General features: G+C 33.5%; 1 protein-coding gene across 2 annotated transcripts in view; it reads left to right on the top strand.

Annotated features, from left to right (window-relative positions):
• Positions 1 to 13490, top strand: part of LOC124362003 (facilitated trehalose transporter Tret1-2 homolog) — a 49574-nt gene that overhangs the window by 1391 nt on the left and 34693 nt on the right. Inside the window, exon 2 of one of the 2 annotated variants that reach the window (XM_046816135.1) lies at positions 8669 to 8774. In XM_046816135.1, coding sequence (XP_046672091.1) covers positions 8669 to 8774 — 106 coding nt within the window. The remainder of the gene's footprint in view (positions 1 to 8668; positions 8775 to 13490) is intronic. The other variant, XM_046816136.1, reaches the window with a different exon arrangement.

Here is a 13490-nt window from a genome sequence, read left to right on the forward strand (position 1 = left end):
GTGCTCATTACACTCACAGACTCTTCTTTTATTTTAATTATATCTTATTACACATTTTATATATATTCTAGTACATAATTCTACTGCATGTTTTGGAGTAAATGCTTTGACACAGATATAATTTTATGTATCTTAGTTCAAAAACAAATAGATTTTATATGAAAAATCAAGATTATTTTTGTATATTTATAATATTGATTCTGGCTCTGTATAGAAACCGACTAAGTCATACAGATACAACACAGACTATACAGCGGGCTTACATTTTAATATTAAGAGAGTATACGAGTAATCAATATATGCAGAGTGACGAAAAATCCCAAATGTAATTTTTCCATAGTAGTTTGAAAACATAATTTTGAGTCGTTTCTAGATCACTAGAACTTCTTTCTAAGTACGTTTAAGCAAGTTTGAAGGCTAAAAACACCCTACTATACATTTTCAAGCAGAAATACTCGATCACGATTTTTATTAAGAATGTTTATAGAAAACTGAGGTCTTGTATCTAAATTTGTTTTAGTTTTGAAATATTAAACCTGAATTTTTAATTTTAAAATATGCTAAAAAATTTAAAAATACTTTAGTTAAGATATATTTCTGACCGATGACCTGAAATCACATAGAAAAGCAGTTGACCTCGAAAACTGCACCACGGCCAGTGACTCGGCAGCTACTCGCATATCGCCAGACCATACGTAACCTGGCGAGTGGTGCTCCTTTGTTAAATTAAACGTATTCTTAATTCGTCTACCGTTTAAATGTTCGTAGTTGATTGGTTTCGCGCTCATTTTCTTTACTTTTATGTTTTCCTCAGAACTTTTATGACAATAATAAATATTCATAGTCAGAGATTGTTCCAGTACACTCGTACACTATCTTTTGCAACTATTCGTAATAGACCGTTGATTCAAAATGTTCTGCAATTAGTGAAAATTTCTAAAATATTATTTATTTTATTCAATTGGGTAGTAGGAAAAGGTACTCATAAACTAAGTTCTTCAAAGTCTTAAATATATACATGCTTATGTTGTAAAGCAGTGTATAGAGATTTTCACCCATATAATTGGCATCATTTTGTTCTAAAAAAGGTTTAAAACTTACGATGCCATGTTTTTCAACACCTTTCCGAGTTAGGATTCAATGTGACAGGATTGAACCTCAAACACTGCTTTGTATCCGTAGCAATATAAAGCATGGTGTTCGAAAGTTTGTTTCAGTACCTTATTAGCTTTTACTAAAGCTTTGATTTGAAGGTATAGATAATATATATGCCCAACGTCATGAGCTCACAATAGCTTTTACAAAGTTAAAATCAAATTTGAATTATTTTAAGACGTAGTTTATTTAAAAATTATATTCTTCATACAAAACGTGCTCCCTTTGAAAAGAATCCAAGGAATAAATTTACTCATTGACTAACAAGTTTGCAAAATATTATTTACTCAAAATACAAAGACTCTCCAGAAATAAATATTTAAATCTAATCGAAAACTGACTTTAAATTATTGATATACTCACAACCTCAGTAATTTTTATAACAATGGTAATCATACATTGGCCCTGATTAAACAAAATACACCTTATCATAACATACCAAATTTTAATATTATGTGCACTGAAATGTTCTTAAACCAGTTGTGATGTTTAGTGAAATCTTATTTTGATCCGTGTGGTCTTTATGCTCAGTAACTTATCTTTGCCAATAATAGATAAATAAATATCTATTCTAAGGTAGATCATCTGGTTAGTTTGGTTGGTTAGTTATTGCCTATAAATTTTACATCATGCGAACTTGTATTAAAATCGTCAGAAACTACATACTGAGCATTTTCATGATATATTTACCTTTACACTGACTGTACCGGGGGCATCTCATTTCACGTTTCGCTGATGCCGCATATCCTCCCAGTCTTTGATACATGCTTGTTTAATTTTTGGTTGTAGGCTACCTACATGCAAAGTTTTTGATGGACTACTGCTAATTTATAACCTTCATATGAGATGAAATTTTATAATATACTTATGTAATGTCCATGCTACATCGAGCAATGGCTGATTTTTTGAAAATATTATAAACAAATGGAGAACACATTCTGTAAATAGAAATTGCATAACTGTAGTTAATGTCATTACTCTATAAATGCACAGTAAATACTATATCCTACCACGTTATCTCATTGTAAAACTATCAGTTATATCAGGACCACCATGTATTATTCAAATTAAATCAGTTTTATTGCAACGACAATAGTACATTGTATAGCAAACGCCATGGATATTAATCTACAATTTCTTACATTCATATCACAAAATTATCATTCACACACACAATTTTACAATTCCGCTCCTTTTATTCTCCGCCAATATAACCTTGAACTTTGAACAGCAGAATCAGTCGTGTCCCAGTTAAATGCCAAAACTCCCCTGCATTATAAAATGCTTGTGACGCCAAAAGGCGTTTAAGTCGCATTTTGAACGCCTTGGGCGTTATGGAATTTGTTACTGAATTTGGCAATCCGTTAATAAAATTAATACCTGCCTGCGAGGGCAGATGTTCAAAAACCACTGTTCTGTGTCTCACACGCAGTTCGTAGTAGTTCTCTACATCGTGTCTCATGCATATGCATGTCACGGCCTCTGGTTAAGGCACACTTATACATACAAAACAAAGTGGTTTCCAATATGTACAGACACGGGAGAGTCAACAGCTGCAATTCCTTGAAAGCTTGCCTCAAGGATAGCCTAAGCTGATATATTGGAACTTATGAAATTGAACCACCTGGCTCCATAAAAGCCAAAAGAATATACATTAACTCTAAAACACTTTAAGCTCAAGCTTGTCTCTCTAGCAGGCTCCGGCTCCTAACAGACTCTGGCCTCTGGAAGCTCTTACCCTCTATGACATCCCGGAATTTAGCACCTCTAAGCCTCTATCCCCATCGGTCTCTGGGACCTCTCAAATCTCTAGGACCTCCCTGCCTCTAGCACCTCTAAGCCTCTATCCCTTATCGGTCACTGGGATCTCTCACTCTCTAGGACCTCTCGGCCTTTAGCACCTCTAAGCCTCTATCCCCTATCGGTCTCAGTGGGCACTCAGAACCTCCCTTCCTATGGCAATGTTCGGCCTTCAGAAACTCTCGGCATCTGGCAGGACCCGGCCTGTCTTTAGGATAAATTTTTTTTATATAATGGATCATAGAGCTCTATCCCATTGTCTAAAAAGGAGCTGAGCAACTATTATTGGTCAATATTTATCATGCAGGATGTTCGTGCCAATTATGGTTAAAATACATCTAACCGCAAACCGTCTATAGTACTTGAACAAGAATGCAGAATTGTAGACGATTGCTACAATAAACATAAACCCTATCAGATAAATGGCTACAACCTCAGATAATTATCCCTGGGATCCGGGTTCGAATCCTGTTTTGGGAACGGCATTTTCACACGCCAACAAATAATTAGCTGAACGTTGCCTGGAGTAATGTGGTAACCGGTTCAGGAGTAAGCTTCGGATATCCAAAAAAATCATAAATTACAGTTTTTTTGTCATAACAGAATTTTACGAGACCGGCAACATCGGGGACATAGTTAAAACCGGTCAAACACAGTGGGCTCGGAGGCATACTTACATAACGAGGGGTCTTTATTGACCAGACGTTGTATGTTTGTAGCTCTCTGCAAAATTACTAACAAGTAACTTATCACAACGCAAATGAGAACTGTTCTAGTAATTACTCTGAGGAAGGATAATACAGTAACTACGCCAAAGAGTTAATTTGTAACCATTTTTTCTACAGTGCAATTATTTAAATAATGGTATTATAATGTTTAAACTAGGACAGTAAAGTTAGTTTTATCAAATTTGTTGAGATTCATGTTATTCAAGGAGTTTGGTTATTTTAAAAGCAATGCAAAACCTGCTAAACAGAGTTCATAGATATTAATATTGATAATGTTCTTGCTCATTTTTATTTTTAAACTTTTACTATATAAGGTCCATTATAACAAACTGAGTTTAATGTAGCGTCAATATTTACAGGGATGTCTCTTTAGTGCTTACCTTCAGTAATAACCATTAGGGTTTGCAGTAAGGATATCGCCCGAAAACAGTTCATAATAATACGGAAATTAATGTGAATCAATCGCAAGACTGTCAAATCATTCACTTTTTAGGTTTTCCACTGTCGCCGTAAGACGGTTACCTCAATCAACGTGTTAAGGAATTATACATGTGTTATAATGCCTTTCTACATATATCAATGCCATCGTATGATATGCCATCCTATGCACAAGCGAATAAGCATATTTGTTATTTGTTAAAAAGCATTGTTAATTATGCAAAACTAATATTTACCCCAAAATTTGAATAAAACCATATATTTAAGATTTACAACAATTATATATTTTTTGTGGCTGAAAATGATATACTGTACAAATAAGAAGTTAATACTATATTTTAATATCATAATAATTTATTAATGATACATTTCCTGGAAATGCCTGAAACATTTTGTAATGATCAAGTTAATTTTTTGTTAATATTTCGGGGATGTAAGACTTCACTATAAAACTTTTATATGAACGCTGTCACCAAACAATATTGCTACGCCGTTATCCTCCTTAAACATTAGTAGAATATCAATTTGTAATACACATTATTTAAAAAAAATTCTCTCTAGGATTTAGGTGTTTTAAAAGTAACCCCAAAATAGTAAGAATTACATAATGGTATAAATTGCATCTCCCGTTTAAATGCCACAATTAACGAGTATTAGATTTTTTTAAGTCTAAATTTTACTTATTTAAAATGTTTAACATGATATTGTCAACTGATTGATCTGCATATTATCGGTGCTATCACGCTAATCCATAAGACAATGTAAAAATTGAATTATTTGTTATATTTAACCTTTTTATCCCAAAACAAATAACTCTTCCTTGGACTACCAGTATATATAGTATGTGCCACCTTTTAAGTCCCCATGACCTTTCTATCAAGAGTAACTGTTTACAAATATATAATGACATGAATTTAAGAGAGTCTTTAAGTTCTTAAAAACAAAAATTATTTTGCTAATAATGAAGAGCAAGGATCGTCTGTACTTGTTTCTTCTTAAATTGAATGTTTTATAGGTTTATTCTGCAATTTAATACACTTTTAAATGCCTTTAACTCGTGAAAACTTTATGTTTACACAAACCATTGAGATTGTATAACGTTAATTTTATAACAATGATTAAATCGTTATTTATGATAATGAACAAGTATAAGGGTTATAAAAAAATTATCCTTCCATTATGGATAGTGACAGATAGGGCCTTCTTCGCCTTTCTAACCCCTTCTGGTTGTTGTTAAAACTATTTCCTCCACCAAAAAAATATTCCTGTATACTTTAGATCTGGAAAAATAAAGTAGCACCATTAAAAGCACCCTTGATTATTTCAACACAGCGTTCTATATTTACAAGCATTAATAATTCACGTTAAATGTATTACTATTGATCGAATAATCAATGAAGAAATTCAAAACCCAAATGCCTATTTTCTTACTTAACGCTATGTGACCCAGCTGATGAATAATCGGTAGGAATGCTGAAACCTGCGCTGCACAAGACAATGCAGAGTTGACAAAAGCAGTCTGCACTTCGCTGACACGGTGGTACAGAGGTTACCTCGGTGTCCAGGTCATCAAAATAATCGTAACAATTGCATTAAGCGGATTTTTGTAAGAATTTAATATAGTTTCAAATCCAGTTTCGTTCACTGCGAAAATAAAAAGCTCCAAGTGAGAATCGAAAACTATTATTTAGGTTTAGATTTAACACACGACTCTTAGCCAAATGAAGAATTATTGACAATACTCTATTCATTCAATTCTTAATATGCATTCCCAAAATTACTGTATATTTTTTATACTTATTGAAAATCATGGAATAGTAGTATTTTATTCTACTGGTATCACCTCGATGACTATTAATTGAGGAAAACGGAATAGTCTGTTCCCGACATTTCCCGTAAGAACTGTAATAATAAACATACGACGGTACGTATTTATGTCTGCGTCCTCATAGAGATACAGTCGGCCCAACAAACATTTAACCTGCCATGGTATGAAATGAAATATTATATCCCAACAAAGACGCTCCCGCACGGCACAGGATGAACTGCCGCTTGCAAAGATACGAGTACATCCCAACACGACGTAGGATGAAAGACTGCGTCGCGACAAAGACGCACTCGGCACTGTGTAGGATGAACTATCGCCTACGAACTAAAATACAGCCTAACCTGACGTAGGATGAACTATCGTGTTCCAGAAAATACAATGCGATACAGCTTAGGACAAATTAGTCCTATTTTCTTAGTCGATACAGTTCTAACAAACATTTAAATCAACATCGCATAGAATGAACTGTCACTTTGGAACTAAAATACATCCTAATACGTCCTAGGATGAAATATTGCGGCACAAAAAATACAATGTGGCACAGCGTAGAACAAATTATAGCGTTCTAACAAAAATTTTAATAACAAGGCTACGGCGTTGAATAAATTGTCGCGTTCTAATAAATGAACGGCCTTACACTACGTAGGATAAATTTTCTAACTAGGATGAACTATAGCGTTCTATAAAAATATAATAGGACAGTGCCTAAGATGAATTATCACTTTCTAACAAATATTTAGCTTAATACAGCTTCGGATGCACAATAAGATTACAACCCAACGTTCCTATAACGAGTTTTTACACTGTAATAGTTGTACAGTACAACCCAATATGACGTAGACGTCATAATAATTATAGAATTACCATAACAATACAGCCTTACCAACATAGGGAAAACTAATGCTTTCTAAGCATAAAAATATCGTGACCAATCAAAAGAAGCAGCAAACGGTATATGACGACTCTATACAAGGTGCAAACTGTCTGGCCCAACAAACTGCGAGCAACGAATCTTCGTGGCATGATCCATCAATTTTAAGAGAAATGGAATCGCCTCTAATGAATAACTAATTACTTTAATGAAGTGTTTTTTACAGGATTTGTTCCGTTAACGAACTATAACGGCACAACTGTATGTTTAAGTCTGTAAAGATTGTGCCGTGTGTGGAGATCCTACTAATGGTTACCACATATTAATTTCCTAAAAAGACATACTACAAAAAAGTACATACTAGGATTCACAGGAAAAATAATTAATGCAACATTAGAAGGGTCAATGATCTTAAAGTATATTATGTACGTGAACTGATTTTGTGTATAAATACATAACTAAAGTTCTAGCGAAGGTTTCGGTATTACGCTCTGGTAATCAGATGGTGCGTCAGATTTTTGAGCACAAATCAGCAGTTGGAACACTCATAAAAGTATCTTGGCAAGGAACTGGAATGAAATCATGGAAGGTCTCGTCTTTCTATCGTCATTGCGAGTGACAAGTACTACACCATCAAGTTCCTATCGGCCCTTGTCTCATTAGCAAGGTCTTTAGCATAGTTATTTATACGGGCATACTGTTGATCTTGTTCTGCTCCAGTGGATTGCAGGGCTGTCCGGACATCCTCCTCCTACTCTATAGATCTACCCACATGCATTCAAGCGATCACTTCACTGAGCAACATTCTTAGACCGGTCGAATTATGCAGCCAACCGCATGTGGCAAAAAAGACAGCAAATATGCAACATACACCTGCTTGCCCATCAATGTGTACTTCTTGTGGGAATGTTTAGAGATTAGTATTAATTTAATTCCAGCAGATCCTATTATCACCTTTTTATTGTTTTATTATTCATAAGTACACATACTGCAGCTATATCGGATACACATAACTCAAAATTTACATTGAATCGTCCAGTATATTATAGTTACTTTATGTGTAAAAATCTCAGTTGTTCCACACTGCTTTAGGATTATGTCTAAAACATCGTAGTGCACTCAATTGTGCACCTGATGAGACATCGAAAATTCCTTTTCACTTAGATTACACTACATTTTGTAGTCTATGTGTCAATAATTTTGAATCGAGCAAAGAACTTGTCTTGAGCTTCTTAGTCACCTACATTTTTCGATCTCTTCAGACAAACTGGCTCCAGATTCCAAGAGTTCAGTCTGTTCATACATACGTTTGAAAGAATAAACGAATGAATACGCTCTTTATTATTATATGTAACTTTCTATTTTACATGCGTTCGTTAATATAGCTAAAGTAATTAGTCTGGAAAGTATAAATAAATAAAAAAATATTTTATCAAATCTAAAAATAATATTCAAAGATGTATAACTGTGTTGGCACATGACTATATAAGGAATAATAAATACATGATTAAAACTGAAGCCTATCATTTCTTAATGTTTTCTGAACAGTTATTTTGATTTTTTTCCTTTTTAGACATTTTTATTACAATAACCTATATTTTATTAGAAGTAATTTTTTATTCTAACAGTGACTTTGACAATTGTATTGTTATTCAACATTACTATCACGTTATTCTCATCACTCTTTTTAGTAGTTTCAGTGTAAAGTTTCTCTTACTTGACTAATCTATACTTAAAACTCTAAAAAATTTGAAATCAGCACTGTTGTACCTAGTGAAATAGAAATATATTTTCACTAGTAAACTTTAATTTTGAATTGAAAACGTTAATAATCCTTATCTATTGCAGTAGTACGGACTCCAGTTCCTGCGGTGATGGTCCGGGAACCCAGCGGGAATTGAAATCAGACTCTGACATTTGGCGAGTTAGCACGTTTCGGACAGCTCTTCCACAGGTAATCCATCTCTATCCTTCTCACTGATAAGTTAATCTATAAGGGGTTATGGTAAATTTAAAATATATAAACCATACTTTACAAAATGTATAAATGATCTTTAATTTTGTGCTAAAACTTGTATTTGGCTGCCCCATACAGCATCGGCTTATGGAAACCGACATCTGATCGTTGTTTTACAAAACACAGGAAGCTGCGAACTATCAGAGGTTAAACATGACTTTTGAATAGAATATCTTTAATTGAGAAGATGAGGAAGACTTCCATTGCAATTGAACATTTACAAATTTTTCACAGCGCCGGATATTCGGAATTGATAAGATTAAGGATAAGCCCGCCTTCTGCCGAGATCCCATGATACATCCACCATGAGTGATAGCAAACAGTATATCATGTTACCTTAGAAGAATAGGATGTTATCTCTCTTCCAGGATTTTCCAGTCATGGTGGGTAGCGGATAGTACTTCCTCATGTAATTTGCAGTAAGTTGGCACATTGATCTGCCCTAATAATCCCATTATCTCGAAATTTGAGGGCAATGTCATACCAGAAACGAACCAATCAAAGTTTGGCGTAGAACAATACTAACTCATACAAAAATACAAATCGGTTGTCCCTTTTGGAGCACATGTTATCTATATCTTACTGCATTTAAAATGAAAAATAACCATAAGTGCAACTTTCTGACATAATGTTCCTGAAAACAATGTTTTCTGAGTTGGATTGTTTTTGAGAGTCATAAATCTTTATTGTAATCTTATCTTAAGTGAAAATGAAACGTAACACCATATTCTTATCTATAATTACGCTCTTACAACATTGTATTACGAAACTTAAAAACCCATTTAACAATCTCTCTTACAATTACTACTCCAAGTAACATCGCTCAGAAAATGAATGCTTAAAATAAAATAAATGTTAAAAAATAACTATTACGATTATGTATACAAGTCATTAATTTTTTTATTTCCTACAGTAAATTTTTTCCTGACAGTGTTTCCAGTATTTGTCTGTAACTCGACCCAAACACTATTACGTACGCAGGACCTAATATATTCGCAATCGATTTGTGGGAGGGGGGAGGATCGAGTGGGTTAGAAATTTCTAAATATTTCTTTCTATAAAATTAAAATAGAAACAAAATTTATATGTTTTTGTTCTTGCAACTACATTACATACACAATTAAATGGGCCATAATAACCTAGTTTTTTTACCTAACTTTACTTGTTGTTATTTAAAAAATAATATACCTGTATATTGTATATTGTGTATTGCAGTGAGTCAACGAGACCTAATCAGTAAATCGTGCTCACTCAACTCTATCTTACTAAGCAAAATGCCAACTATATTAGGTTTTCCAGGAGGTCCTAAAGGAATCTGAACACATTTGGCATTAATACAAGACCGGGAAGCTCTTCTACTTCAATGTGATATGATATGCCCCGATATTATTTCCCCAATAGACGACAGAATTGATCTTACCCATCTTAATAGAATCTGCAGATACTATTCTTTCTCAAAACAAACTTCCTGAAGTATTCATTGATCTTTTGATTCCCTAAGGAAGTCAGTTAAAACTCTTAGCAACCTAACCTACCGACCTACCGCTTGCGATAAGCTTCTTTTCTCTACTCAGATCTTAGATCTTGAGTTGTCTCAAGAGATCTTGAATTCCTTATTCTTGGCTTGTTTCATACCGGGATTACTGCTTCAAAGATATATTTTTTGTTTGTTTTTGCTTTCCTTTAGTTTTCCTTTAAACATCCTGAATTTTTGCCTAAGTTCCTAATAAGTGTGTGGATAACTTTTTTGAGACAATTAAACCATTTAGTCCAGGCCAAAGAGGATTTTCTCGAATCTATCTCAAACCATGACGTCGATTTCATTTAAATACTCAAAGAGGTGAGAACTTTTATGGTTAACCTTTCGAAGCAGCTCATTTAAAAACAAGCTCCAAAGCAAGTTTTACAACACTCCTCCGTGGTGGCTGCCTCTTCTTGTAGGGTAATGTTTCCTCCCAAACTCAACATAAAATCTTCTTGCAGACTGCACCAGAAGTGTTCATTTGGATAACGTGTTTTTCCTTTGTCTCAACGCTCCTCGGTTGTATCAGTGTTGTCAAAAGCAATTATATTCAGAAAGGCGCAAATTGCCGTTTCTTTACTTCCCAATGGTTCTAGTTGTTCCAATGAGCTCAAACAGAGTGGACTCGCTACCCTAATTTAGATAGATTGGTTGAAAGTACTTAGATTGATTATTATCTTTTATTCTAGCTTTGGGGATGAAGGTTAATCTAGCTCTTCTCGACGGCTTTAATACGTAACCAAAGGCTAGACATCCTCGCGTCAACTTAATCAGTTGAATTAGCATTGCCATTTGGTCCATCTATAGCCGGGCACGAATAATTAAATAGTATACTTAAAAAGCGTTTTATCAAGTAAGGCCGTCAAACCTACCGGTTTTAACGTGAAGAATATTTTCTGTTGCTCACTTCAGTATTTGTGGTGTCATTATAGCAAAAGCTAACACCCAATCTTATTCTGATCATCAAAAATTTCTACTTTAGTCCCTCTCGCCAATACTCGCCAAATCCACTATCAAAAAAGTAAATTTCCAAGAATAGAGCCCTCTACTTACTCTTTCTGTACCCCTCCGTGTTACGAAGTAACTTGGGTCCTTATATCATTCCTCTATTTATAGCTGTCATGTGCTGAGCTTGGCAGCAGCAGGCATGAAAGGGGTTTTCTCAAAGAATGGTATAAACTTTTCTCTCTTAGCTATTCTTTTCATTACAAAAGCCAGTTCGTGAACGAATTGTTATCGTCTCTTGAAAGAATACAAAATGGACACAAATATTGATTTATTATCTACTGGTATGATAACTCGTATTTTTATCTTTATGCATAGAAATGCTCCTTATTTTAACTTAATTAGTAGTTCTACTTAACACGTTCAATAGACATCTAAAAGACTGTACTTGATTAGAAAGAGTCACTATAAAGTATATTCTTTTTACAGGTTTGCAAGAAATTAACTCGTTAATTCCTTCTTCAGTTAATTACTTATATTTTTAACACACTTCAATAGACAAATTCACCGACAGTTAGACTTAATGTATTAAGTGAAACATCTGTTTTGGAAAATCTTAGTAAACAAGCTTCAATATGGAATTCTACAGAAATAACAGAAATAAAACATTTTGGCCTTCATCACTCATTGATACAAGGAGGTTATCACGCATTAATTAATTTCAGTCTCTAAACTTTGCCTGTTACCACAATGATTAATGAACCTTTTAACGATAACGAAATAATCTTAGACCTATTTTAGGCATATGAAAAATATTTTCATCTAGAAGCCCGAAACGTAACTGAACCAAAGAAATGCTACTTAATAGACGATTGTAAGGTTAAATAGGACTTCATTATGCCACTTTGCACTGTAGTAAATTACTGTAATCGCAACGCGAGCATCAAGCTAAACGGCTGCCGTATAATGCTTACTCTGCACACTTGCCTAATGTGTGGCTCAAAATGGCTCTTCACAGTCATAATACGTCCATGGTACATTAGGCTTGTACTAAAGTACTAATTATGTTGATTTTCAATCTGCAACGCCAGAATTTATTGGTATAAATATTGCAGGCCCACTTCTATGTTAAAACACGCACACGATTGTTCTTCTCAACAAGAAAATCGGAATAATGTAGGTGATAAACTATGAAAAATAGTACTGTGAAATATTGTAACTGATTTTTAGAAAAAAAAAAAACTAAAAGCCCTGCCGAAATAAAGGGGATTTATAAATTATAAAACCTAAAAGTAGGATAAGCGTTAAATCAAAATTATTCAAAATATTTAGTAAATATCAGAATAAATTATTAAACAGTAAATTGCTTTATACGGTCTTATGCAATAATGCTGTATAAATGTAGAAACTTATATTTGTAAAATTACACAGCAAGTGTTGGATAAATAAAGGAAATTTATAAATTTCTAACAGCAAAGGGTTTAGACAATAATTTCTAACAAAATAATATGTTTTTTGCTGAACGCAGCCACAATTCCTATATAAATAACAGGGATTTGTAGATTCTAAGACATCAAAGTAGGTTAAGTTATTCAAAATATTATGCAAGCACTGGTAACTATTGTTTATCAAGTCCTGTAAGTCATGCATAAATAACGAATTATAAAACAGTAAAGTATTTTGGACCGTAAATTCAACACAATAGTGTTGTAAAAATATAGTAACTTATGTTTATAAAAATTGAATTACAAAAGCTGGCACGAATAATTGATGCTTACAAATTCTAGAGTAGCAAAGATATTTAGGTACTAAATTCTATAAAATAGGTTCTAGGCATAAAGTAACTGATATTTATCATAGCAAATGTAAAATCTATGCGGAAATAATAGAGATATATAAATTACAATATCTTTATTAGACTGTGTTTCATGCTTGGCTATATCTCAGTTAAAGTATAAAGTAGGAAATATTTCAGACATAATTATGCAACTATAATGCATGTCAGCATTAAAATTTCCCAACTCAATTTGAAATATGATACAACGGATGTTTGGCATCGTTGTAATACGAGATGTGTGTAAGTATTTATTGTAACGTGTAACGATGGAAAATTTCAAAAATCCTATCCTCATTATGTATACAGTATATAAAAGTAATAAAACTTCGTTACTTCGTAAGTACTTTAA

The sequence above is a fragment of the Homalodisca vitripennis genome, chromosome 5 (assembly GCF_021130785.1).
Source record: "Homalodisca vitripennis isolate AUS2020 chromosome 5, UT_GWSS_2.1, whole genome shotgun sequence".
NCBI lineage: Eukaryota > Metazoa > Arthropoda > Insecta > Hemiptera > Cicadellidae > Homalodisca > Homalodisca vitripennis.